General features: G+C 48.1%; 11 protein-coding genes and 1 non-coding gene across 12 annotated transcripts in view; 6 read left to right on the top strand and 6 right to left on the bottom strand.

Annotated features, from left to right (window-relative positions):
- Window positions 1–1109: 1109 nt before the first annotated feature.
- ASPGLDRAFT_51687 (uncharacterized protein) lies at window positions 1110–3881 on the bottom strand. Its single transcript, XM_022547585.1, has one exon. The coding sequence runs from the start codon at window positions 3563–3565 to the stop codon at window positions 1259–1261; it is 2307 nt and encodes a 768-aa protein (XP_022397153.1). The 5' UTR covers window positions 3566–3881; the 3' UTR covers window positions 1110–1258.
- Window positions 3882–4570: 689 nt separating this feature from the next.
- ASPGLDRAFT_51685 (uncharacterized protein) lies at window positions 4571–4762 on the bottom strand. The gene has a single exon (XM_022547584.1). The coding sequence runs from the start codon at window positions 4755–4757 to the stop codon at window positions 4590–4592; it is 168 nt and encodes a 55-aa protein (XP_022397152.1). The 5' UTR covers window positions 4758–4762; the 3' UTR covers window positions 4571–4589.
- Window positions 4763–5856: 1094 nt separating this feature from the next.
- ASPGLDRAFT_51683 (Frag1/DRAM/Sfk1 family protein) lies at window positions 5857–7206 on the bottom strand. The gene is made up of 5 exons (XM_022547583.1): window positions 7069–7206; window positions 6931–7012; window positions 6623–6865; window positions 6366–6571; window positions 5857–6311 (listed from the first exon to the last, which is right to left on the bottom strand). The coding sequence occupies exons 1-5, from the start codon at window positions 7118–7120 to the stop codon at window positions 6187–6189; spliced, it is 708 nt and encodes a 235-aa protein (XP_022397151.1). The 5' UTR covers window positions 7121–7206; the 3' UTR covers window positions 5857–6186.
- Window positions 7207–7850: 644 nt separating this feature from the next.
- On the bottom strand, window positions 7851–8544 carry ASPGLDRAFT_51682 (uncharacterized protein). Its single transcript, XM_022547582.1, has 2 exons — window positions 8062–8544; window positions 7851–7987 (listed from the first exon to the last, which is right to left on the bottom strand). Exon 1 carries the CDS (start codon window positions 8408–8410, stop codon window positions 8165–8167), a length of 246 nt encoding a protein of 81 aa, XP_022397150.1. The 5' UTR covers window positions 8411–8544; the 3' UTR covers window positions 7851–7987; window positions 8062–8164.
- On the top strand, window positions 8396–9505 carry ASPGLDRAFT_51680 (uncharacterized protein). Its single transcript, XM_022547581.1, has one exon. The coding sequence runs from the start codon at window positions 8450–8452 to the stop codon at window positions 9029–9031; it is 582 nt and encodes a 193-aa protein (XP_022397149.1). The 5' UTR covers window positions 8396–8449; the 3' UTR covers window positions 9032–9505.
- Window positions 9506–10820: 1315 nt separating this feature from the next.
- On the top strand, window positions 10821–11929 carry ASPGLDRAFT_85218 (uncharacterized protein; the record flags this gene model as incomplete). Its single annotated transcript, XM_022550324.1, has 2 exons — window positions 10821–11811; window positions 11870–11929. The coding sequence occupies one exon, from the start codon at window positions 10821–10823 to the stop codon at window positions 11724–11726; it is 906 nt and encodes a 301-aa protein (XP_022397148.1). The 3' UTR covers window positions 11727–11811; window positions 11870–11929.
- Window positions 11930–12313: 384 nt separating this feature from the next.
- Window positions 12314–13097, top strand: ASPGLDRAFT_1502670 (uncharacterized protein). The gene has a single exon (XM_022542126.1). It carries the CDS (start codon window positions 12359–12361, stop codon window positions 12797–12799), a length of 441 nt encoding a protein of 146 aa, XP_022397147.1. The 5' UTR covers window positions 12314–12358; the 3' UTR covers window positions 12800–13097.
- On the bottom strand, window positions 12872–13260 carry ASPGLDRAFT_1502666 (uncharacterized protein; the record flags this gene model as incomplete). The annotated part of the gene is made up of 1 exon (XM_022542125.1): window positions 12872–13260. A coding segment is annotated over exon 1 (244 nt), but the record flags the coding sequence as incomplete, so codon positions are not given.
- A 6965-nt stretch (window positions 13261–20225) lies between these two features.
- On the top strand, window positions 20226–21655 carry ASPGLDRAFT_85217 (uncharacterized protein). The gene is made up of 2 exons (XM_022550323.1): window positions 20226–21239; window positions 21404–21655. Exons 1-2 carry the CDS (start codon window positions 20324–20326, stop codon window positions 21505–21507), a joined length of 1020 nt encoding a protein of 339 aa, XP_022397145.1. The 5' UTR covers window positions 20226–20323; the 3' UTR covers window positions 21508–21655.
- A 140-nt stretch (window positions 21656–21795) lies between these two features.
- On the bottom strand, window positions 21796–21867 carry ASPGLDRAFT_t147. Its single transcript has one exon. It is a non-coding gene; the product is annotated as a tRNA-Gln (tRNA).
- Window positions 21823–22662, top strand: ASPGLDRAFT_51669 (uncharacterized protein). Its single transcript, XM_022547580.1, has one exon. It carries the CDS (start codon window positions 21931–21933, stop codon window positions 22471–22473), a length of 543 nt encoding a protein of 180 aa, XP_022397144.1. The 5' UTR covers window positions 21823–21930; the 3' UTR covers window positions 22474–22662.
- Window positions 22663–23245: 583 nt separating this feature from the next.
- fphA (putative sensor histidine kinase/response regulator) overlaps window positions 23246–26995 on the top strand; it is a 4216-nt gene continuing 466 nt past the window's right edge. Inside the window, exons 1-2 of the mRNA XM_022549875.1 lie at window positions 23246–23675; window positions 23706–26985. Coding sequence (XP_022397143.1) covers window positions 23284–23675; window positions 23706–26985 — 3672 coding nt within the window. The 5' untranslated portion in view covers window positions 23246–23283. The remainder of the gene's footprint in view (window positions 23676–23705; window positions 26986–26995) is intronic.

Genomic DNA, 26995 nt, shown 5'->3' with positions numbered 1-26995 from the left:
TACAAATATACCTTATATCCCTAACTCTCTCTGATCCTAGATTCGCAACTTGGCAATCTACATTAATGCAAGTCCTCAACGCCGCGAAGCATTCTATAATCTCCAAACTGGCTCGCCAAAGCTAGTTCCGATTCAAGATGTAAAGACTCGCTGGAATTCCACATTCCTAATGCTTCGTCGTGCAAAGCGATTGCAGTCCATATTTAATGAGTTTTGCTCCGAATATCGCCTTCGAGACCTAAAACTTGATGAGGAGGAATGGCGCCAGATCGAGTATCTTCTTTCTTCTTTGGATCACTCAGCCTTTCTATAAGTTCACTTCCCACATCCAAGTCGTACGATATAAGGCTTCTTACCTTGACATAGAAATTATTCTTGCCCTCGTTTGAAATGCCATAGATGGTTTGGAGTAGGGACATGAGTTTTTGTTGATCGACGCATTTTCCGTCAATCTGCTGCATAGGCAGAGACACCATGGCTGGTTTATATGTCATGAAAAACATCAGACTTGATATATCGAGTTGTAGGTTTGTTATCTATATCCGAGTCTGACTGGGCACAACGGCGTTCGTTTATACCCTGCGAGGGCCTAGTGAAAAACACGCCCAGCCGAGGGCACTTCCCCACTCATTTTCCATTGCTCTACACGAGGCACCCTGCCTATACTGTCGGAAGTATGTTGGGCTAATCCTTGCCTGAACTGCTCGACATCTATATTTAAAGATTTGACATTAGTGTCTCCACCGTCCGGGTGGTGGTTCCAGACGGATCACCAACTACGCCGCAAACACTGTAGGGCTCGGATAAAATGCTATTACGACAACCAGCGCAAGGCGAATGACTCTTGAGGTCAGTGCATAGATCCTGCGGAATATGGGTACAGAACACCAAACCAATTGATTTCCTTACATCGGTCCATTTCATCGGCAAATCAGTGAATCTTAATCCTTTTTCGGCGTTGTCCACCCATGCCAACCGTCCTATCCCTAGCAAATTCCACTTGAGGGCATGCATGTCGAAATTCAGATGGTAAATAATAGACTAGCCACGACTGATATAGCCTATTCGACCCCAGAGCGGACTTTAGGATTCTTTAACAGAGTAATTGACTAGATTAGATTACAGCCTTCATCAACTTGCGTTCCAAGGCGCCAGTCATCGTAAGAAAAATAATAAATCCCATGGCAAAAAACTCCGGTTCAAAACACCCCAGGAACAGATCTTTTCAAATGAATGCCCTAATAATGTACAGTTATCATTAGTAAATAGTACGAAGTTGTTTTGGCCGATGTGCTTCTGCCCCGCATGAAACCATCCGCTTTCTCTTCGGTCGACGGTCCAATCTAGCCCAATGAAAATCAATAATCAGGACCCGCCGCAGCTCAGCGTTCCATAGAATATTATCCGGTCGAAGGTCCTCATGCAAAACTCCGAGAGAGCGGATCTTCTTTACAGATTTCGAGATTTCACGATTCAACTCTTCCTTATTGAATTCTGGACAAGAAGGCATATTCTCGATACTGCTGATAGGCTTCCCACCCCACCCCATAAGTAGCATATGCCGAATTGCCCCAGCCCCATGGAGGAAGTAGGTCTTCTCCAGGTCAATTGCTCCTAGGAAAACAGGAACTGCAGAACCCTGAGCCTGCTGCAGGAAACGATATACCTCAGCTTCGCGCAAGAGCTCCCGCCACAGGCAGGAGGTCGTGCCTTTTCCAACAACAGTGTACCCATATGCAGCACAGGTGACCTTGAACGGCGCTCCTGATGCTCCACAGCCTCCCATTGGCGTACAGTTCCGGTCGATATTGTCATCCAGCTGTCGCTTCACCAGTTGCACCAAAGTTGTGGGATCAATGGCGTGTCGCCTACTGTCTCCGCCCTGTTTATGGAGCATCACATTCGGGCAGGCATCATCGAGCAGACCACCCTGCTGCAGGCCATGTAGACACCGTTGTGTACAAAAGCGTGCATTATGCTGCCCATGTCGGCTGTCTGAAATCTGTGATGAAGTCGCCTGGCGCACCACTCGTTGAACTGGCGGAGATGAACTAACCTCGCTAAAACCGCGTTTTCGTTGACCTGAAGCTTCAAAATCCGAATCAGGATCTGAGGAATCATCATAGTGTGTTGCGGTAAAAGGTGAGCAGCCAGGCTGAGACCGGGTTGGCGCTCGGCGTCCCTCAGCGGTAGAGGATTCTGCTGAGGATGATGACGGCGGCGGAAACTCAGATATGGTGGACTTGGGGCTAGAATAAGTGTGCTTTGAATTCGGGGTACTTTGTGGCGATTCAGATTCAGAGACTGGAGACCGAGTGCTGTCAAAGCTAGACTTCCAGATAGGGAGCTGTGCCTGCGCTTCATTTCGCCACTGTTGATCGCGGAGACGTGAATGAAAACTCATCAGACATAGACACAATACCCGGGCGATGGCCGTTGTTGGCTGCAGAAAACTTTGTTCATCTTCTGAGTTCACTTCCTCGTTCGGTTCACACAGATGGTAACACAGGGTGCCTGGTTCTTCATAGGGGACTCGCAGAAGGACTAATGCAAGCCCATTGGTCACATATGAATATTCAAGTCCTTCCTGGATCATCACATGATACTCTTGGGCAATCACCGATCCAATGATCCTTTCAGCTTTCTCGTCCTCGGTATTAGGGACACTGTGAGCCTTGACCACCTGTTCCCAGAAGTCCATGGATTTAAGACCGTTGTGAAGGCTCTCAACCGGTAGCTTGTGGGGAGGCTTGTACTCAACTGTGGTAAGAAGTGTGCTAGTACCGTCGTCAATGCGGTGTATGCAATACTGATCAGGCCCGGAAGACTCGGATCTTGATGGTTGGTTTGTCTGTAAATCAAGGCTATTGGCATGGCTGTTGAACTGGACTCCATCACCCAAATGGAATTCATCTCGAGCGGTAGGTATCTTGCAAAGCTCTGCAATTATGTTCTGTACATAATTTTCAACAGCAGATCGCTCATAGCCCTCAAGGTCCCGTTCGCTGCTTATCGGTCTCTCTTTGACATTTTGTCCCTCATACTCCAGCGCAACGAGGGGTGGGAAAGCCCGACGTGCTGTATCCCCAGTCGATCCAAGATGGTTGCAAACAGAGTGATAAATGTCCTCCTGCTGGGTTTGACATTCCGTCCATGGGCGCAGTTTTACTGGGCACTTTTTCCCGATTGGTGCTGAGATTTTCCCTGAAGTGCAGCGAGATTGGTTTGCGACTCTCAATGATCTAGCGACGATATTGTGACCATATCGAATGAGCTCGTTAAAGGTTGTTGGTCGATTTTGTTCCTCTGCCTGTCTCCTTAGTTCTGCTTCATGCGTTCGTTCCTCCTCTGCTTGTTTCCGTAGCTCCTCTTCTTGTCTCCTTAGTTCTGCTTCATGCGTTCGTTCCTCCTCTGCTTGCGTTCGTTCCTCCTCTGCTTGTTTCCGTAGCTCCTCTTCTTGTCTCCTTAGTTCTGCTTCATGCGTTCGTTCCTCCTCTGCTTGTTTCCGTTGCCTTTCCGCCTCCAGAAAGAGTTTCTTATAATCTGGAATATCGTTGCTGGCCATGGAATCTGCAAGACGCGTGTGAAGGAGTGTTGATGTCAAACCAGTTTGGCAGGCGTACCGACAATTTTCAGCTCGTATTGAACAACGTTCGATAGCACAAGCAGATGTTAGTGATTAGATGATAGCCCGAAATTGCAAGATAATGGAGGGTAGTAGAGGTGTACTGAGGTCATTCAATATGTGCAATAATGAAAGGAGATCGCTAGGTGCCTTTCCCATGGTTATGTCTGTTTTGGTGTTCGGGACGGATATTAGTAAATCCTATTCCGAGCCAATTTCTTTGGCAGCTTCGAAGATAGCTTGCCTTCCAACAAAGGTTTGGACTCAGGCTTGGTAATTAGGCAATCTATCTACACTTTACCCAATTATAATTTGTATTCAATGCAGTGCAGGTGGGGTCTTAGGCGTGGATAATCCTTTCTTGGTGTAGGGAAATCGGCCTAAAGGGAACAGTCTATTAACCGGGTCAGTCAGCTGACGCCAAGACCGACGTTAATTAGTGATAAGGAATAATGTCGGACCGATTGGGCAAGTTCCGCCGGTCCGATGATATAGGCCAGCGTGAGCGCACGTTTAGATAGACAAGCACTCAAGCACTCAACCAGCTGCGTGTGGGTATATGCGTTAATAGGCAATACACTTCTCTCATTAAGACTGGATCTCTCCGTATACGACCTCGCTAGTCGCGGATAATCGACTCCTCCGGACCTCCGGCCCCGATCCCCATTTCAGGGACCCCGCAGCACGTGATCTTGACACGTGACCGAACTTCCGACGTAAAATAGTGATGAAGATCGGATGAAGATCGGACCGATCTAGTGAGCTCCGGAGAAGTTTTATCGTGCGGCGATGGAACGCTCTTAGTTAGTTCTATTAAGCACTCTACAGCAGATTCAATACTACATACATTCCCTACTGCGCGATACTGTCTCTACGGCTCACGGCTGTCATATGGGTTTCGTACGGTAATACGGAGAATCGGCACCGCTGCCCCGAAGCTTCCCCGTTTCAAATAGCAACTAAACTAAACTAAACTCTGCACAATCCAATCCCCAGAAGGTGCAGTAGAGATTAATCCTCCCCCACTCAATGAGGCCACACGTTGGCTGGGAATCTGGTTTGACCGGAAACTGAAGTTCAGGATCCACACACAAACACTGGCGACCAAGGCCAAACTGGCAGGCAATGGCATCCAAGCCCTGGCCAACACAGTACGAGGAGTTAAAGCTCCCCTACTGCGGCAAGCAACAATAGCCTGTGTTGTCTCAGTCTTATGTTATGGGGCTGAGGCGTGGTGGCCAGGGAGGAGAAGACTAAGGCAGGAGCTTACCATCCGCTCCCTTTTATATCTGAGCTTGATGTGATTCAGACTGTTGATTGGCCTAGGCCGTTCTTCGTAGGCATCCTTAGGGACTAGAGGCTGCGACAAGGTTCTCTAACACCCCACACCGTGTGTGATAGACTAGGCCATTAGGAATGCTCACTACCTTTTTTGGGGGCCCCTAGATTAGAGTGTCACTGTGACGGTTCAACGCTTCAACGCCGCCTCAGTGGCTGATATCGACAAACGCCACCATGCAAGCATACAAAGAAAGCGATTAGCGCGGCTACAGGAGTCATGGATAAAAACCCCTTTTCCTGTAGACAGATTCCCTTTCTTCTTTTCTCTCCAGATTCGATATTCTCGTCGATGGCTACAATAGTCTAGATAGGAATTCAGTTCGTTAGTATCTACTAGTTATTCCGAGCCCGTGACAAAGAGCCTCAGCCGTACTCAGCCTCGCCGATCAGCCATGTGCTACGACTACCTACATATATAGTAATACTACTCTGTACTCTGTACAGAGTAGGCAACGGGGCCAAGGAAGATCTTAACTTGAATGGAAAAAAGGAGTCTTGACTGTTTTCTATTTTTACTCCACTGAATTATCTGGCCTCTAATACACTAAAATAAAGCGGTTTTTGCACTAATTAAACGCCTACCGAGCAAAGCCCTACGAGCACCTTGCTTTTCTTGTTTTAGTACTTTCAGCTCTTTAGCTGGTCCGCCGACCTATTCCCTGTTCCTCAAATAGGCGCTCCGGTAATTTTAACGTCTTGGAACGGAAGATTGAGTGTATCAAATCCAGGCTCCTTCTCAATATTCACTGTGCCTATTATTCGCGAAAGAGCTTTACCATTGCCTTTGAATTGTTAGTTATTCTGTCAAAGACGAGATAATTGGAAAAGATTCTCTTTGTCAAAGATGAGTTCCCAGAATCATCTCCGGCCCCAGGACCCATGGTGTGACGGTCTCGTTCAATAGGAATCTATTGGTAGACTATCTGACGAAATACTAACATGAGGAAGGAAAGGAAAGAAGCTGGGTCAGCCAGCGCTGAGCTATCTAGTGTGTGCGAAGGGGTTCCTGCCCTATATTCAAACAAGTCAAAGTGGTCAAACACGCCATACTGCTAGCGAGCGCCTGCGCTCCGTAACACATGGTAATGTTCCCTGGCACGATCCCTTTCCTTTCTGGGTTCAGCAGCACAGATATATATATATGTACATTTTTAAAGGTTGTCAACGAACCAACGCTATAAGTGATGGCCAGCGCCTATACAAGGTTCAATTAAGCCGGGCTAAGCCAAGTCTGTGCTCATTTCAAGTTGTTGATATCCCTTTGAATTGTGGAGCTTCCTCTGAGTTGATGGCAGCAGGTCGATAATCAAAGAGAGAATATAACCAGTGAAGACAAAGGCAATGACTATTATCAAGCAGATTAGTACAAAGTCGAAAGGTCAAGAAAATAGGTACATACCCCATTCAAGAGTAGCAGCCATGTTGTTCTTGTTGTAGTGAGTGTGCTCTGTGATTTGAAAAGCAATAATGAGAGCAAGTTCAATGACAATGAAAGACATTTTAATCACAAAACTTGTTATGAGCATGGACTCTTGCAGAGCATGTGTGATGCCTAGATAGATATAATCTAAGCACATCAAGGCTGCACTGACTAGATACCCCACACTGAAGCTGTCAGCAATGCATACATATATCAAAATATCAGCAAGAGCTTACATGAATATTGTCACACAGGTATCATGCATGAAATGGTGGGCAATATTGTCAAAGACTGATAACAAAATCAAGCCTATACTTCCAATTACTGTGAAAAGGAATGAACCATGTGCGCACAAACTGTTGATATATCCCTTGTTTTGGACATATTGATAGAAAGAGAGATTCAAAAGGAGTACTGTTGTGATACATCCAATTATAAACAATGGCTTCAATTCCTGGGCTCCAATATCGGAAATGAACCTGTTTTACTCTTAGTTCAAATCACTTGGCAGCAGTGGTGGTTTCGTTGAAGGGGAAATGCTCACGGTATATTCTGTCCTGGTTTCATCAGGCCATATTTTGGTTCGCCGATCATAGTCCAGTGGCCTAACATAGCGAGAAGCATCGCTAAATCCCGGGTTAAATCATTGCTGACAGCGACCGTGGACGATTGAAAAGCTCACCTAGCCAGGTGGACGCCGCTACAGTCGGAAATCCCCAGGAAAGGGGCGACATTATGGTGTGGTTGTATAGTCAAGGAGTGTTTTTTTTTTTTTTTGGTACAATAATCATAGTCTTGTTATAAACGAAGGCGAAGAGACGGTGGGCTGGTGAAGTTGGATACCAGCCACATCTCTTCCAAGCGGTTGACAAGGAGAAATGATCCTTACATTGGGAATCAGGTGACAAGAAATTGTGCTCGTCGATCCTTACTCTACGGCCTCTAGCCGATATTCCTGCTTAGTCGATATATACTGTATCAGAAACTGTGAGGACCGCCCACAGTTCGGTGCCTTAGGCCGCCAAGGGCGGGCTGGCATTCTCCTATACACGTAATTAGTTCTCCGCACGACTATAACTAGGTAACCTGATCAATGGCCTTTGTCTTCGAAGCCAGCGATCAGTTCCTATATTTAGATTGTACTACCTTTGCAATATATCCTCCTCCTCCTTCCTCCTCCATAAACCCTCACACCCGAACCGTACACTCAATCTAATATACCCAAAGCTCGCACGTACTCTTCAGCACGCCACTTGATCCCAACGAGTACGGCTCTTACAGAAACACACACTGTTTCTTCAATTGGTCAGAACTTGGGTCTTTTGTTGACCGCAGACCTCGTGTGGGAAACAATCCTTTCAATCTTGAAGTTATAAGCGGAAGTGTGATTTCGACAAATCTGAGCTTTGAAGTAACAGTCTATGCGACCAGGCCGGCATAAGTCCAAGTTGCAAGCTGCTCGGGTGAGGGAACACACGTCCCAGTGAGGCAGGAGTGAGCTTCTCATAAAAATTTATCCATTATTTTAACCTATTTTATTCCATGTTTGCGTACACAGAACCACTGTGCGGGGCAAGGCGACGAAGCTGCCCTGATCCAAGGTGCGGCCTATGGAGTCGAGCCAGACTGGTTTCTGGAGACATCGTGTCGCGGTGACTAACTCCAGGTATCACAGTCAACAATGACCCAAACATGCATGTTCAAGGGAATATAGACTTACACACGGAGATTGTATCACATCGGACGGTTTCCCGGGCAAAACTCTCCAGCCGCGGCATCTAATCTAGAATGTCGACAGACCACTCGCCTCCCGTGGCGTCCAGCGCAGAGTGGATCTCATCGCGCAGCACATCTGTATATTCGGGGCCGGCGACGGCATAGTTCATCATTCCAATGGTATAGGCGGTGATTGGAAAGGCGATCTCCAGCGCACTCAATAGACAATCCCCGGCAAGAGTATGGACCCTCTTTTCTTCGACGAGCGCCAGATACCAGTATATGCGGTGGAGTTTAAAGCCCCTCATAAGCTTACGGTCGCGGAGCTAGTCGCAGGCTTGCATGAGATGGACCTGGCCCGCGATGTTATTGATCAGGAAGGAGACACGCCTGAGTTTCATACCACCCGCCTTGTTGCCGCCGTTGTCACTCAGATATTCTCATACATGCATGACTTGGGGATACAGAACGGGTGTATTCGGACAGGGGAGGCATTTGTCTTTCTACATATTCCGGAGGATCCCACAATAGTTCAATACTACTTGTGTTTCCCAAATCAAGACGTGCAGGCAGGCGATGAGAGCCGTCTCCACCGGACTGCCGTGGGCCAGATGCTTGCGTTCACACTCCAAGCGCTGGCCGCTGAAGCTCCGTCCCAAGAGTGGCACAATACCGCACATCAACAGCTCTCAACCTGGAAAGTCGAATACTTGGACATCTTGCGCGATATTCCCGAAGCGATTCGCAAGGAGCCGCCGCCCTCAAATTATCGGCCTTCACACTGGAAACGGAATCCAAAGACACACAATACACGTTCCCACGCTCGCTGTAATCCAGGTGTATCTACCCCGGCAGGCTCGCCAAGTGAAAGCAGTGATAGTGATGAGGATATGCCTTCGCTGTCCACCGCACCAGCCGCGCGCAGTTGATTGAGTCGCAGGAAAGGTAAACATTTATTGACTAGCGGACGTGAACGGGCACAACCCTACTGAAGAACAAAGCAAACTCCTTCTCAAAAGGTGCAGAGACCGTACTGCACCATGGCTTGTATCCATGGTATAGTCAACAGGGGTCCTCTGGATAAAAAGTGCCCTAACTGGCAACGTCACAGCGGCCAGAGGCATCCAATGGGCCCGCGGGAGTTCACATGCAAGCTGCACCATCAACTTGTCCAGAATCAAAATAAGGGTTTTGAGCCGCTACACATCCGTGGTCGGACGGGGTATCTCATGAAAGCGACTCTATTGTCTCATGGGTATACCGTAGTCATCAAGGCTACAACGAAGGAGAATCAGCACGCCCTTAAAACAGAAGTCAACAATTATCACAAGCTCTGAAGTCCCTCCAGAAGTATGGTGTTGAACACAAAGACAAAGAGTGGCGTAATATGCTGTGGGATGAACAGACCCGCAGTTTGGTTGTCGTTGACTTGGAGGACATGGAATGGCTTAAGCGGCCTCGGCCTTTCCAATCAACATCTGGCAATTCATTGGGTCGTCGTATCGTCCGAAGGCGCCTATCTAGTCGAGCTGCTGTCTGTACATCATGATGGCACTGGAAACGGCCGCCGCTTATCACTGTCCCGGTCTTATTTCCTGCGCGCCTTGTTGACTTCGGATTGTTGTGTCTTCCGTTCTGGGGAAAACCACCGTTCGGAGGAAGATGATGGTTTGGCTTTCGTATTTCCCTACCGAGTGGCGCGCCCGACCGAGCGGCGCACTTCCGACCATGGTCGAAATGTAGGAGTCTTTTTAACATCAACAAAATGCATTTCTATGTAATAACTAATTACTATTGCGATTAGGACATTGATTCCTTTTATGTCCTATAATATTGCAATCACTGCAACGTGGTGGCGCCCGTACAGAGCGGTATTCTATCATGGGTGCCGGTTCTGTAGACATAGTAGGTATGACTTCTTCCTCCTGGCCCCTGCTGAATAGAAAGGCCTTCTTCGGTAGCTATTCAATAGTTCGGTGGGTGCCTCCCGGGTGAGTTAAAGGGTGATGCCACTTTTTGGTCGCGCGACCGGGGATGAGCTTGGGTGAGTGCGCTGTAGAGAGGGTGAGCCATCATCCAGCGTCCCGTCACTGCAATCCTCTGAAATCCTTATGATCCACCAGCCAGTATACCGACACTGTTCATTGGCTGCTCTGCTTCTACTCCAAAAACTGAGTCACTTGGCGCCTGCACATAGCTTCAATCTGCTTTTACTCCCTACTGCTTGAGTGCTGTCTATGTATATAAATGTGCATAAACGCTGGTCTATAATATCGGACCGGCGGAGCTTGCCTAATCGGTCCGACGTTATTCCTTATCAGTGTACCATGCGGGCGCTAACTACGGCCCGATGACCGCCATCCGAGATCTGAATCCTAATTTCAGTTGTCCAAGGGGAGTGTAGGGGACAGATAAATTGGAATTGGTCAGATATCACGAGTCTACGAAAGGAAGGGTTCTATGGCATAAAGGATATTTTATTGGTATCTTTATCCGACAAAGACTTTGCTTAGAGCCGTATGCTGAAGTCAAATAACCCTAAGAGAGAGAGATAACCTTTCTATACTGTTCTTGCATGTCATCATGCCAAAAGGCTGATGTAATTGTAGGGTTTTGATTAGAACAACCAGTCTATCTGCCGAGGCCTTGGCCACCTTCAAAAGATCCTATTGACACTTCCCGAATCTAGAGCAACCAGGTCGATTTCTCCAAGCCAATATGACTGTCAATACCGATCCAGAGAGCATCGTCAATGAACCTGGCCGCGGCTTCTTGGGCCATCTTGCGTCTTTTATTCAACGCTATCCATACCGGGGGAGGCAGCAGTTCCTCGTCGATTTTGAGGCGGAACGGCACCGCCATCGAACCGATACCAGCGGGCATGTCAGTGAATGGTTTCTCCTGACTGGAGTTGATAACCACATCTTTAAAAGCGAATTTATCGATCCCGTCAACCAGAAAACCCCATGGACATCCTGGAACTCGTACGACGCTCATCTCCAGTTGTTGCTCGTCAAAATGACCAAGTCACCTGCTCACGAAACCGCCTCCATGACCTTCCACAATATATTTCTGGAAGCTGTGGAGCCCACCGGGCTAAAGCGCTCCCTCAAGGAGATTGGTAGCGCCACACACTTCGCTTCCCTGGGTGCCAAAGAGCCTGATCAAGCCTGGCGGCCACATCGACTTCCCTCCAACCGCTCGCGAGACTGGCCCAGCGTCGTGATGGAGATCGCCTATTCTGAAACCGAGTCGAAGCTGGGATCTGGCGTGCGGTTCTGGATGCGAGCGTCGGGGGGCGACGTCAAGGTCGTACTTACCTTGCGCATCAATCGCCAGCAACCTAAAATCAGGATTGAAAAGTGGGTGAGCAACAACAGCAACAACAATCGCCATCATCTTGACCAGAGCGTCACCATCTCAAAAGCAGACAATAACCGTATCATAATATCCAATGCGCCGCTTACCATTGATTTTGAGGAACTGTTTCTGCGACCAGCTAGCATGCCAAGAGAGAGGAACATCGAGGTGGACGCAGAGAAGCTACAGTACTTGGCAACGGAGATATGGGATGAGCAGGGATTCTTAAAGAGAGAGCAAATCAATAAATATCTTCCATCTTGAAGCGGGTAGCTAGGGGAATTTGGGAGTCGATTATCCACGACTAACGAGGTCTATATGGAGAGGTCTAGTTTGACGAAAGAGGAAGGTGTGTTTTGCCTATCGAACTTGTATGTACACACACAGCTGACTGAGTGTTTCTCTAGCTAAATGTGCGGACACGCTGGCCTATCCGACTAATTATCCGGTCGATTCTGATCACTTACCAATCATAACAAATCACGTCCTCTCATGCTAGGAAAGAAGCTCTCTCTTCCAACAAATATCAAAAGCTAGCCATCATCTATAATTTATGGTCATGGTAGGGCCCTTCGCGGATTGCTGAACGTGCCTACCCCTGGTGACTGGACGCTTCTGTCTAAAAACATCACGGTCGTATCTGAGCATACCGCCAGTTTTAGGCAACAATCCTTTCCAGGTCTCATTTTCTACAAAAATACTAGATTGATCATGCTTCTCAGCGGGTGTTGAGCATTCACAATGCAAGAAACAGTGGTTTGGTGCCTAAACTAATGGAGCCCTTGCTTCGTGGGCTTACTATACAGATCTTAGAGAAGAGAAAGACCTATTTACACGAAGAGATTTTATAGGGGTTGTGTAACATCACTAAGCAGCCGTTTGCCTTGATTGCTTGCATGGCATCGTTTGCTGATAAAGGTGCTGAGGCGCTGAGGCGTCACACAGCTGTGGGATCACGTTTCTGGCCTTTGCCCACAGAGCCCGGACAGAGGCCATTACAGCACAGAAGCAGAGATGGCTTGCCAGGGAGCTCAGCCAGTAATCCTGACAGGGTTGACCAACCTACAGGCCAGAGGAATTGGCAGCTTGACCCCTCAGCTGCAGTGGCTCCCAAACACTTGGCAAGCTGCTATTTTCAACTGAAGAAAGCACACAGCTGTGACGGCTCAACGCCGCATCAACAGCTCAACGCTGCGTCAACAACTGACACAGACAAACGACATAAATACGCCAGACAAGACATTGGCGATGTCAAAAAAACGCCTATAAAACCCCTTCTTCCTCTAGATAGATTGCCTCTTCTCTTTTTCCCCCATATTCGATATTCTCATCGATAGCTGCAATAGTATAGATAGGAATTCAAATTCGTTAGTATCTACTATTCCGAGCCCGTGACACCTACAGCACATGACCCCTTCCCCAGACAGTGCAATGATGACTATCAACCCCCAGCCATGCTCGTTGACAGCGAAGAAGAATACCAAGTGGAATGCATACTAGACTACCACCAGATCCGCCGCGGACAAGGATTCCAATGACAGTACCTAGTAAAATGGACTTGGTTACTAACACCCTGAATGGACTGCAGTGCACAACATGGAAAATACCACTGCACTTGATGAATGGGAACAGCATCATGAAAACCAGAACCATATGAGAGAGGAGCAAGATTCTTAGGAGGGGGGTATTGTCACAGGCTGCGCCTGTCGCATAAGCAGTATATTTAGTCGGGCGGAGAGGTTACCAGACGGAGAGATTATTGGAGGGACTATCGGTCCCACACTGCGCGCACATGTATTTAGAGCCGCCTGACTGGGCATTCGTGCTTTTCTTCAACGAAATCTTTTGTGCCAAAGCTAGTCATTAGCATTCCGGGCCCAGCCCTTAACACATCAATCGCAATGGTATTCAGCTATTCCAAAGGAATATAGGATTAGCATGAGTGATAATGGCTGGACAAATGATGAATTAGGATTTGGATGGCTCCAGGAGATGTTTGAGAAGTATACTGCCTCCCAAACTATTGGCAGATATCGCCTTTTGATCATTTTTGCACTGAGAGGAATATTATCCCTTTATATATGCCTCCAAATTCATCTCATCTACTTCAGCCTCTTGATATAAGCTGTTTTGCGCCACTGAAGCACTGTCACGGGCTCGGAAACTAGCAGATAAAACGAATAATATTCATATCTAGACTAGGTAGCCTAACGACGAGAATATCGAATCTGGAGAAGAAGAAGAAAAGGAAATCTATCTAGGCGATGAACGGTCTTTATAAGCATTTGTGTGGTGCGGCTTAAGCCCTTGTTTGCCCATATTGCTTGTATGGCATCGTTTGATATGTTGGCGCTGTTTGTCTGGCGTTGAGCCGTTACAAGCACTACTATGGGCAGAAAATCAGGGAGATGGCGCAAAATGACATTCATTCAGTTAACAAACACGAATTCCTATCTATCTACACCAAAATCCATACTCGTTCATTCTCAAAGGCCAATATATTGGGTGGATTTGCAGCTGCTGGTCTTATTCCTTTTAAACCAGAGAGAGTGCTCGCAAAACTCCATATCAAGCTGAAGACACCAACTCCACCTTCTTCTCCATCCAGCAATCAATCCTTTTATTTAGGAAGAACACCAGCCAATCTTTATCAGTTGAGTCAACAGAAAAAGAAGATTCAAGACCTTCAACAACAGTCTCTATCCTCAGTTGTTGCAGAGCAGATGCTTGAGAAAGTCATAAAGGGAGCAGAGATGGCAATGCAGAATTCTATCCTTTTACAACAAGAAATCAATCGGCTTCACACATCAAATAAGCATCAGAAAGAGAAGAATAAGATGACACGAGCCTTTATTCAAGATAAAGGGAGTTTAACAGGTGAAGAGGGGCTGCAAAGATTGAGAGAAAGAGAGGCCATACAAGAGCCATCATCATCATCATCAAGATCCCGACGACCAGCACAGTGCAGTAATTGCAATAAAGAAGGCCATTATAGATTGAAATGCCCTGTTCCCTGTTAGAGAGCAATAGATTTAATGGATTTAATGGGTTTGGTTTGCTTTAATAGGGAGAGGATCAATAGATATAGAGGTGGCTCGCCGCCGCCGCCGACCGCGCCATTCGGTGGTGAATTACATTATGTTAACTAACTAACTAGTTAACGTGATCGGTAAGCGAGTGGTCCATGTAAGCGAGTGGTCCACCTAACGCGAAAACGCGTCTAGAAATTATATCTAATTCTTTAACCACCCACTATGCCACCAATTCGCACCCGAGGCTTTAGAAATTCAATAGAGCAAGAGGGTAGGATCTTATTAGCTATCCAGGCTATTAAGAAGCAAGAAATTAGCACTATTCGTGAAGCAGTGCGCCATTTTGAAGTCCCAAAGTCTACTCTCCTCCGCTGTCTTAACAGTACTCCTAATCAAGCTGAAACCCGCGCCAACAACTATAAATTAACAGAAATTGAAGAGGAATCGCTTCAAAGATGGATTATCTCACTTGATGATCACGGAGCAGCACCACGACCTACTACTGTACAAGAAACTGCAAATCTTCTTCTCGCAGCGCGGGGAACTACCCCGGTTCAAACAGTCGGCGAAAAATGGGTTTATAACTTTGTGAAAAGGCATCCTGAGCTTTCAACCCGATTCTCAAGGCGCTATAATTACAAGCGCGTGAAGTGTGAGGACCCAAAGATTATCATGGAGTGGTTTAATTGCGTGCAACATACAATATTTCAATATGGTATCAACCTGGATGATATCTACAACTTCAATGAGACTGGATTCACAATGGGTTTAACAGCTACTGCAAAAGTCATTACAAGGGCTGAATACTACAGTCGGCGCTCACTTTTACAACCTGGAAATCATGAGTGGGTAACTGCTATTGAGTGTACGAATGCCTCAGGATGGGCCTTGCCTCCATGTGTGATTTTTAAAGGCAAGATCTTTATTGAGGCTTGGTTCGATAACATTCCAAGCAATTGGCGGTTTGAACTAAGCCCAAATGGCTGGACTTCTGATGAAATCGGGCTTCGCTGGCTAGAAAAGCTCTTTATTCCTTCAATGACTAGTCGTACGAAGGGAAGGTATTGACTTTTGATCCTTGATGGCCATGGTAGTCATTTAACACCGAGATTTGATGAAATCTGCCAAAAAAACGATATTATACCAATTTGTATGCCCGCGCATTCGTCACATCTTTTACAACCGCTCGATATCGGCTGTTTCGCGGTGTTAAAGCGAGCATATGGTCAGATAGTTGAAATGAAAATGCGTCTTGGGATCAATCATATTGACAAGTTAGACTTCCTTGAAGCCTACCCGCACGCACGAATCGAAGCTTATAAATCCAGTACTATCAAAAATAGCTTCGCAGCTGCTGGATTAGTGCCGTACAACCCTGATCATGTGATTTCAAAGCTTGATATTCGCCTTCATACGCCAACCCCCCCGGCAAGCCAGGGTAGCGAATCAAGCCGCAATTTCACACCAAAAACCCCTTTTACAGAGAAACAACTACGTCGGCAAGCTTCTTCAGTGAAAGCCTTACTTCATACAAGATCACGAAGTCCACCGAGCCCTTCGGATCGCGCGTTAAATCAACTTGTTAAAGGCTGCCAGCTTGCAATGCATTACAGTATTTTATTAGCAAAGGAAAACAATGAATTACGCGCTGCAAATGAGAAGAAGAAGCAAAAACGGACTCGATCTAAAAGGCAGATACCTCAAAAAGAAGGCCTTTCAGTTTCAGAGGCTCGCGAGCTAATAGAGGCCCCGATTGAGGCCCTGATAGCTCCAGGGACCCCCCAGGAAGGCCGTATTTCCCTACCTTTACAGCCACGTACGCGGCCCCCGCGGGGATGCGGAATATGTAGGGTCCCAGGACATAGAAGAGAGACATGTCCAGATAGACCTCATTAGGTAGTTTTATTAATTTAATGGCGTTTTGGTTGATATAAATGCATTTAGATACTATATATGGGGGGTGGGTGGACCACTCGCTTACATGGACCACTCGCTTACCGATTACGTTAACTAGTAATAGTTATAGTTACCTTCTTCTAGTATGTGTATGCCTATTTTTATCTTATAAATAAGTCTCTATATCTATTGGTGGCTGAGATATTAAGGCTATAAAATGTGACATTTTGTATGGAAAACAGAGGTGCGCCGCTCGGTAGTGGATTACATTAGTTAGTTAACGTAATCCACAAGCGAGTGGCCACCACAAGCGAGTGGCCACCCTACTGCGTTTCGCGTCATTTTCGTGCACTCTTCTTCCTTTAATCACCCACCATGCCACCAATTCGCTCTCAAAGCTCTAGAAATTCAATAGAGCAAGGGGGTAGGATCTTATTAGCTATCCAGGCTATCAATAAGCAAGAAATTACCTCAATTCAAGAAGCAGCAAACCAATTCAATGTGCCTCGTACAACTCTCCGGCGCCGGCTCGCTGGATGTACAAATCGACATGAATCTCGCGCCAATAACCATAAATTGACACAAATAGAAGAGGAATCGCTTCTAAAATGGATACTCTCAATGGATTCTCATGGAGTAGCCCCTCGGCCCGCTACTGTACAAGAAATGGCCAATCTTCTACTTAACTCGCGTGGAACTACCCCGGTTCAAACAGTTGGTGAGAATTGGGTCTTAAACTATGTGAAAAGGCATCCAGAGCTTTCAACCCGATTCTCAAGGCGCTATAATTATGAGCGTGCAAAATGCAAAGACCCAAAAATCATCCATGAGTGGTTTGATTGTGTGCAACGTATGATACTTCAATATGGCATTGACCCTGATGATATCTACAACTTTGATGAGACTGGCTTTGCAATGGGTCTAACAGCAACTGCAAAGGTTGTTACCAGGGCTGAATACTATGGTCAGCGTTCACTTTTACAACCTGGAAATCGTGAATGGGCTACCGCAATTGAGACAATAAGTGCATCAGGATGGGCCTTGCCTCCATATATTATTCTCAAAGGCAAGGTCTTTATTGAGTCTTGGTTTGATAACCTCCCGGATGATTGGCGCATCGAAGTCAGCCCAAATGGATGGACATCTGATGAAATTGGGATTCGGTGGCTTGAAAAGCTCTTTATTCCATCAACAATTGCTCGTACAAAGGGGAAATATCGACTTTTAATCCTTGATGGCCATGGAAGTCATTTAACACCAAAATTCGATGAAATCTGCAGTCAAAATGCTATCATCCCAATTTGTATGCCAGCACATTCATCACATCTTTTACAGCCACTTGATATCGGTTGTTTTGCAGTGTTAAAGCGATCATATGGCCAGATGGTTGAATTGAAAATGCGGCTCAATATAAATCATATTGACAAATTAGACTTTCTTGACGCCTACCCACACGCATGAATCGAAGTATTCAAACCTGAGACTATCAAGAATAGCTTTGCAGCAGCTGGTTTAGTGCTGTACAACCCTGATTGAGTGATTTCAAAGCTTGATATTCGGCTTCGTACGCCAACACCCCCCGGAAGCCAGGGAAGTGATTGGGAGCCTAAAACGCCGTCGAATTTCGTCCAATTACAAAAGCAATCATCCTCGATCAAAGCTTTATTAAGGCAGCGTTCAAAGAGCCCACCGAGTCCACTTAATTCTGCGATAAATCAGGTTCTTAAAGCTTGTCAAATCACAATGCAATCAACTGCTTTTCTTGAGAAAGAAATAGGTGAATTATGCGCTGCAAATGAGAAGCAGAAGCAAAAGCGTACTCGATCTAAAAGGCAAATACCTCATGAAGGTGGTCTCTCAGCTCCAGAGGCTCACGAGCTATTTGTGCAGCCAGAAGCAGCAATTGAAGCACCAGCACCCCCCCGGCTGAGAAGGCCTTCACCACCTTTACAGCCGCGTATGAGAGCTTTACCAAAGTGCGGGGCCTGTGGAAATGAAGGACATAAGAGAAATGCATGCCCAGTTAGACTTAATTAGGTAGTTTTCTTAATTTAATGGCGTTTTGGTTGGAATAAATGCATTTGAATACTATAGATGGGGCGGAAGGTGGCCACTCGCTTGTGGTGGCCACTCGCTTGTGGATTACGTTAGTTAACTAGTTAGTTAACTAGTTATTCATTGGTGCCCAATTATTCAGGCATACATAAATCATCGCCTGCGATACCCCATTCGGCTATCCCCGCAATTGACAGCTTGAAGCGGATGTCAGGCACGTGAGCCAATTTGGCTTTTCGTGTGAATTGCCTATTTTGGACACCCCTGCCTGCTGTCACATCTATCATAGCCAGACTTGGTACCCAAAGACAGACTTCTACATCCATAAATCCAGGCAATATTGACGAGAAACTTAACTTTAACTCAATGGACAAAAGTACACTGTCGGAAGTCCACCGAGCGAGTCCAGCCCCTGCAGGAACCATACTTTCATAGTCGCAGGAATGTACTCCGTACGGATACTATGCATGACTGAAGATTAATTGTCCTCGCCAATCTCCTGCCAAATTTGCCAATGCAAACGTGCGCTAATAGATTACGTTGCCTCTTGGGGTCACCGCGGATCCATGGAGTCGAGTCTATGGAGTTGGGGACCACTGGTGCTGCTCTCCCCGTGGGGAGCTGAGGGCAGCCTATGTACTTCTCCATAATTGATTGACACGCCAGTATGACTTGTAGAGAGGATGTGCCAAAAATCATTGGGTTTGACATCGATGAAGGATAGCCACTTAACAGGACCAAGAACAAAGTGTTTCATATGCTGCGTGTGTCACTCTTTGTTATCCCTTATTATTGCATAGTTCCCCTCGGAGCATGAGCCATCCTTTCCTCCAGATTCAAGGTTTGCACTATCCGCGGTTGCACTAGTTAGCGACTGACAAAGGTGATCGGCATGCAGATTTTATTGCCGCAGAGTACATAGTAATAGTTTACAGAGTATGTACACTGTAGTAGAGTATCAATAGCTCTGCGATACAGATATATTAATGTTCTATTTTATGCTGTGGTGAGTAGCTAAGTATAGCGAATCAGCCACCCACCGCCACACACATCGCCGCCAACCCGGGTTATCGGAATCTTGGCATGTTACGCTAGCCTAATGAAGTTAAATTAAATTATAGACCAACCAATAAAAAACAGGACTTAGACGTACCCCAGTCACGCCAAGGCCAGCGCTCGCCCGAGAAAGAAAAAACACTAGTCCGCCCTAGGACTAGTGCTTCCCCATGAAGAAACACGCGGCGAACCCCGGACAAGACAGGCAGAATTAATCACCTGCGTTAATTTTCGACCTCCTCTTTTCATCTTCTTATATACCTTTGGGTCACCACTTTCCCCTCCTTTGTCTTTCACCTACTTCTTTTTTCTCCGTCTTTTTATTTGTTGCTTTGAGGGGAGGGTGATAGGACTGTCAAGTACAGTCGCATACCCTGAAGAGAGGAGGGTTTCGGTATTCGCCCCTTTCCTCATCGCCTATTTGCCGAGTTCAGAGCCGCCCTCGACCATTCCGTCACCGCCGCAACCACTCCGTCACCACTTTTCCACGACTACTATCGATATTGAACTCGCATCTTTCCTCTCCGCGCATATTCTTGTGAATTCCTGTACTGTGACCGCTTCAAGCTGGTCGACAGACGGCAGCAATACCGGCACTTACCGCTGTCGCATTCAACCATGAGATTGGGTACATCGGCCTCCATCGCGCAGTATACTCGTCTTCGTCAATCATGCTCCAGTTCAGTGGTGGTTCATTCGAGTCCGTGAAATTGTAAATTATGGCGTGGATATTCGACCGGGATAGAGCTTGGTTTGATTATACTCCGTTTTGTACAGACACTACTTCGTCCTTTTTCTTGACCTAAAAGCCTCTCGTCCACCATGGCCATAGGCAATTCGCTTTCCTACCCTCCGGAGGGTCTCCTCCATGGATACCAGGGGGATAATGTGGCCATCAAGGCTTGTATGATCGTGTTCAGTGCCATTGCCTGGTACAACGCAGTCGAACTCATCATTCTCATCTTTCTCACCTTCAATCGCTACAGCGGTCTCTATTTCTGGGCAATGTTTTTGTCTACCACCATCGGTGTTATCTTTCATGCGATCGGTTTCTTGCTTGAATTCTTTACCATCGGTCCCATTGGATTAGCGATAACGCTCGCCACCATTGGGTGGTACTTTATGGTCCCAGGCCAATCCTTTGTCCTCTATTCTCGCCTTCATTTGGTCGAACAAAGTCCCGTTGTGTTGCGGCGCGTATTTCACCTCATCGTCTTCAGCGCCGTCGTCATTCTCATTCCGACCACGGTCCTCACCTACTGCACCGTCTACGTCGGCAGCCAAGCATCTATCAGGGGCTACAATGTCATGGAGCGCCTTGAACTCACGTGGTTTTGTGCGCAGGAAATCTTGATTGCCAGTATCTACATTTTCGAAACCATCAACATACTTCGCCTGCGGCCGGAGAAGGAACTTCATCGGAGCAAGTTGATGTACGAGTTGATCACCATCAACCTGGTGATGATCTTTTTGGATATTGCTCTTCTTGTGTTGGAATACGTCGGTTTATATACTCTACAGACAACCTTGAAGGCCGCCGTATACAGTGTCAAACTCAAGTTGGAATTCGGCGTGCTGGGCAAGCTGGTTTCGCTCGTACACACCCACCGTTCTGACCTCACATCCTCCGAATACGACGAGTTCCCGAATTTCGTTGATCCAGCGCAGTTGACCGGTGATATCACCCATGCAGCTCCGATGGAAGATGAGAGGCGACAGTCGCGGCCACCGTGGGGGCGTATGTCTGAGGACAGTATACCCGCTTCAGAACGACGGGGCCGTCCGTCATTTTCGCTCGAGACTTCTCGACCGCCATGATTGCACAGCTTTTGTATATCACCGACCTTTATCTTAAACGAACCGCCTCTGGGCGTGCACATATCTGCATACATATTTGCACAGTGCTACCTGCCACACGAGATCTCGCACTCGACGCAATCATCCCGCCGAGTGCGGAGTACATACATGCCTCTCCAGCCGGGTATCGGCGGAGTACGGTGTACTAGGGCATCCATGACTCTATACTGACGTCAGCGGTGATGACCGAAACATGGCACGACAGGGATACCCTTGTATTGTATCATAGTGAGAAATTATGTGATTTATGCGAGATGTATTAACATGTAAAGCAAATATCCATTTTCGTACCGAGTGTACCTCTCTTACTCTGACTACTCTGATGCTCAGCCAAGCACACATCGTAGAATTTTCCCCCTTCGCACACTGCAGTGTCCATACCGGGCCTAAGTGTAAAACAATTGAAAAAAGAAAATTAAATTAAAAAAAAGATAAAGAGGTCCTGCCCGGGATCGAACCGGGATCGGCGGAATCAGAATCCGCAGTGATGACCATTACACTACAGAACCACGTGATGTCTATTTCCAGACACACTGAGATATATAACTGACCACTACCCTATATAACCAGCAATGGCAGTCACCATACACCGCGGGCCATATAAAACCATCCCCGCGAACACCTCCCCCGGCCTCCAATTCCTCAAATCCTTCCTCCCCGCCCTAGACTGCCTAGATCCAATCAGCCAACCCGTCGCCCCATTCCTCCACCCCGATGCCCCGATCTACGTGGGCAGCAACCCGCCCAGCACCGGCCGCCAGGTAGTCCCGCTCCTCGAAGTACGCAGCAAACACCTCTCCGCCTTCCACCATGACATGGAGGTAGCCTGGGATATCGTCCCGGAGGGGTCTGACGGGCACACACGAACGGTGATGTTCCAAGCAACCAGTGTGACGGTGTTCCGGAAAGATCCGGATCAGTTTGCGGTGCGGATGGAGGAGTTTAATGTTCTGGAGTTGAAGAAGAGATCAAGGGAGTTAGGGCCGGGACAGGAACTAGAGGGGCAGTTGGAGTTGGAGTTTCAGGTCGTGGAGATGCGGACGTATTTTGATGCTCGGCCGGTGCAGGATCGGGCGGCGAACTTGCATCGGGAGTCTGCGTTTGGGGAGGCATAGCCTGTCGATTGATCGGGGTGATCTGGTTATCGATATGAGTATATCGATCGATCAGTGATTGACTTGTATGGAGTGTTGAAGATGCTACTAGTAGCTGACTCAAGTAGGTCCCGTGACATCATTGGTATGGAATGCAACCTCACTTTATTTTGACTTCATCTTGCACTGTATAACACTATCATACTACTCCGTACTCTGTACTACTGTCTGGATATCTCTCTCACTAAGTAGTTCTATATGCACACTCCAATCCCTCCTTCCACGCCCTCATACAACCGCTGATTGGACGGTTCCCACTTCCCCCAATTGCCTGCCCTGTTATGGCTGTCTTCCACTTTCTTCCACTTCCCTCTCAGTATCCTTCTCCCTCCAGCCAAAAGACTCTCGACGAAGAATTCTCTGCAATCGAGCGGTCTTCTCTGTCAGCCACTCATAGTTGACTTTGACGACCCTGACCCGAGTCCGCTTTTTGCCCCGCGTGGTCCCATCCCACTTTGGTGAGTTGCTCTTTTTCCTATGCTACCAGAGAGTAGTACTCGCACCTTGTACTTTTTTCCATTCTTTCTCAGATTTCAATGTAATTTCTACTTGCTCACTGGCTAAGCCATTTTCAGCTCATCCTCAGTCCAGACTCAGCTATCGATCCTCTTCCGAAAAGTCGCGCCCGATCCGAACTGCCGTCGCCCTAAGAACGATCCACATGTTGGCATAGTTTACTTTTCACTTCTATTTCAATTTTTTCTTTTTTTTTTTTTTTTTTTTTTTTTCTCCAACGCTCTCCGTCGAGGCCCGCCGTTCGATACCTCACAAATGACGTCTCCGGAGAAATCTGGCGGCGTCAATCAAAGCTCAAGTCGTCTCGCACCACCCACCCAACCAAGCCTCCAGCGCGAAAACAGCTTCGATGGCACAGATATTGTGTATCCCATTCGCTCCGTCGTCTCTGTTGATCCAACGCCACAGACTCCTGAACCGGTGCCACCCCATCCGGCCTCGCCTACCAAGGACGGCGCTCGTCGGTATTCTATAATCGATGCGCATACCTGGGATCAGATGCAGTCTCAAGCCAGGGCGGATTCTGTGAACGATCCTCCCCATTCGGCCAGTACGGCAAACATTCCCGACCTTGACGAACCCGAATATCGACGGCGCAGCTCCGAGGCGACTGAGGAGAGTCTTCCGGTTGTAAATCCGGATCACCCGCAAAACCAGGAAATGCTCGAAGGAACCAGTCTTGTTACCTCACGATTCGAGCATGTGATTACAGAGCGCGGCCACGCTGTCGCCACAAGACCGGGTGCCCCCTTCCAACCTTGCGAGAATGAACCGATTCATATCCCCGGTGCGGTGCAGGGCTTTGGTGTGTTAGTGGCGCTCCGCGAGGAAGCGGACGACAAGTACCTCGTCCGCGTCGCCAGCGAGAATTCCAAGGCTCTGCTTGGATATTCCCCGAACGAGTTATTCGCCCTGAACAATTTCTGTGACATCCTCAAGGACGACCAAGCTGATGCCCTTCTGGACCACATCGATTTTATTCGCGACGATTCGTTCGACCCCAGTGTGGACGGCCCCGAAGTATTCCTCTTGGCCATCAAGCAGCCCACGCGACGCTCTCGCAAGTTCTGGAGTGCCGTCCATCTTTGCCCAACCGATCCCAGCCTGATCATCTGCGAATTCGAGTTGGAGGATGACCAGGTCAATCCGTTGAATGTCTCAGGTCGCGGGACGCCATCGTCGCCCAGCGCAACTCTAGGGTCGGCACCGACCCCAGAACAGCTCACAGCTAGCACCAGCAGCATCAACCAGCCTTTACGCGTACTGCGAAATGCTCGCCGGCGGAGAGGAGAGGCGGCCGCCATGGAAGTGTTCAGCATCCTAACTCAGATCCAAGATCAACTAGCCCGTACAGAGACGCTTGAGTCTTTGCTGAACACAGCAACCGGGCTAGTGAAGGAGCTGACCGGCTTCCACCGGGTCCTGATTTATCAATTTGATCTGAATTGGAACGGTACAGTCGTGGCCGAACTCGTTGATCCCAAAGCTTCCGTCGATCTCTACAAAGGCCTCCATTTCCCCGCCATGGACATCCCCAGACAAGCTCGTGATCTTTACCGGATCAACAAGGTTCGACTGCTATATGACCGTGATCAGACGACCTCGCGACTCGTGTGCCGTACGGCCAAGGATTTGGAGACACCGCTGGACATGACCCATGCTTATCTGCGTGCGATGTCCCCCATTCACATCAAGTATCTAGGAAATATGGAAATCCGCGCATCCATGTCGATCAGTATTAACGGATTCAACGAGCTTTGGGGACTCATCTCGTGCCATTCGTATGGCAAATCCGGCATGAGAGTCTCGTTCCCTATCCGAAAAATGTGCCGGCTAGTCGGAGATACCGTCTCGCGAAACATCGAGCGCCTCTCCTATTCCACACGACTTCAGGCCCGTAAATTAATCAACACCGCTCCCACCGATGCAAATCCTTCCGGATACATCATCGCCTCGTCGGATGATTTACTCAAGCTGTTTGATGCTGACTACGGCGCTCTGTGTATTCGGGATGAAACGAAAATACTGGGTAAACTCACCCACCCCCAGGAGATCCTGGCCTTGTTGGAGTATCTGAAGATGCGCCGGATCAACTCCGTCCTTGCGTCGCATCATGTCACAAAAGACTTCCCGGACCTGCGCTATCCTCCAGGTTTCAAGCATATCTCGGGTTTACTTTATGTGCCTCTGTCTACAGGCGGAACGGACTTTATGGTCTTCTTCCGTCGTGGCCGCTTGACGGAGATTAAGTGGGCTGGTAACCCATACGACAAGAAAGTCGTGGATGGCCACCTAGAGCCGCGAAAGAGCTTTCAGACCTGGTGCGAGACTATCCTCGACCAATCCCGGGAATGGACTGAGACCGATGTGGAAACGGCAGCGGTCTTGTGTTTGGTGTACGGAAAGTTCATCAAAGTGTGGCGGCAAAAGGAAGCGGCCATGGAGAATTCGCAACTCACACAACTGCTGTTGGCCAACTCGGCCCACGAAGTTCGGACTCCACTGAATGCCATCGTCAACTATCTTGAAATAGCAATGGAAGGCACATTGGACAGTGAGACCCGCGATAGTCTGACCAAGTCTTACTCTGCTTCGAAATCGCTTATCTACGTCATCAACGACCTGCTCGACTTGACTAACACGGAGAAGGGACAAAATCTTATCAAGGATGAATCCTTTGACCTGCCACAGACGATCAAACAGGCTATGGACATGTTCGAGGGTGAAGCTAAACGCAAGGGAATCACTTTCAATGCCCACTCCCACCCCGGACTACCGACTGCAGTTGTGGGAGATCAGCGGCGTATTCGCCAGGTGATTTCAAATCTTATCTCGAATGCCATGCAGCATACTTCGACCGGAAGCGTTACCGTCGAGGTCTGGCGCGCGCCAGTCCAGCCCGACAACGGCGACGTGATCATTGAAATGGTGGTCGTGGACACCGGTTCGGGAATGTCTCGAGATACCCTAGAGGCATTGTTCCAGCAGCTTGAGCAGGTAGGATCTATGGATGACGAAGAAGGCCAAGATCACCTCCCTTCCCTGGGAGGACAAGAAAAACGGGTGCTCGGGCTGGGGCTTGCGCTTGTGGCTCGGATCGTCCGCAACATGCGAGGTCAGCTGGGCGTGCGGTCCAAAGAGGGTAAAGGCAGCCGCTTCAAGATCTCGTTGCAATTCTCCGTTCCAGAGGGTGCGGATTCGACAACCAATGGTAATATTCACCCTTCCAAACAGGTGGCGGAGGCGGCGGCTCCGTTCCAGAATCAGCAAGAGATTATGCTGGTGGGTAGGAACCGGGATCACTCACGCCGCCAAAGCGCCGAGAGCAATCACAGCGGACAGAGCGGTAGCAGCGCTCATAGTAACCGGAGTGAGGCCGATCGCCTGATCAGCGCCATTCAAGAACCGTTTTTAGTCCGGAGTGCCAGCGAGGGTGGTGCTACGAGAACTCAGCAGATGGATGCGAACGATCCCTTGATTCCTAAACCGCAAAATACCAGCAGCAGCTCTGTCTCGGGTACCCCGACCATGGAGTTCGTACCTGGTTCTGATATCCGCACGACTGTTCCTCCTGTTTCCCTGCCCCCGGGTCAGGCCCCTGTGACAGATTCCGGAATACCGCTGGGTGCCATTCGAGTACCTGGAAAAGATGTTGAGAGGCCTCCATTGCCTCCCAACTCGGCTATGGTGGACGGGGAGCCTGCGCCGTTACCGGGTCTGCCTCAGCAGGAGCCTGACAAGTCTTTACCGTCTTCTGCATCTCCCAAGCCCAAGCCCGCTACTACAGACAAATTCAATGTTTTGGTGGCCGAGGATGATCCGATCAACAGCAAAATCATCCAAAAGCGACTGGAGAAACTGGGTCATAAGGTGCATCTTACGGGTAATGGGGAGGCATGTGCCAGTGCTTATCGTGCGGATTGTAAGAACTTCGATGTCGTTCTTATGGATATCCAGGTACGTCCCC

Source organism: Aspergillus glaucus (genome assembly GCF_001890805.1).
Source record: "Aspergillus glaucus CBS 516.65 unplaced genomic scaffold ASPGLscaffold_24, whole genome shotgun sequence".
In the NCBI taxonomy this organism is placed as follows: Eukaryota; Fungi; Ascomycota; class Eurotiomycetes; order Eurotiales; family Aspergillaceae; genus Aspergillus; species Aspergillus glaucus.
Note: the sequence above shows the minus strand (reverse complement) of the source record. Positions and strands in the feature narration are given on the sequence as shown.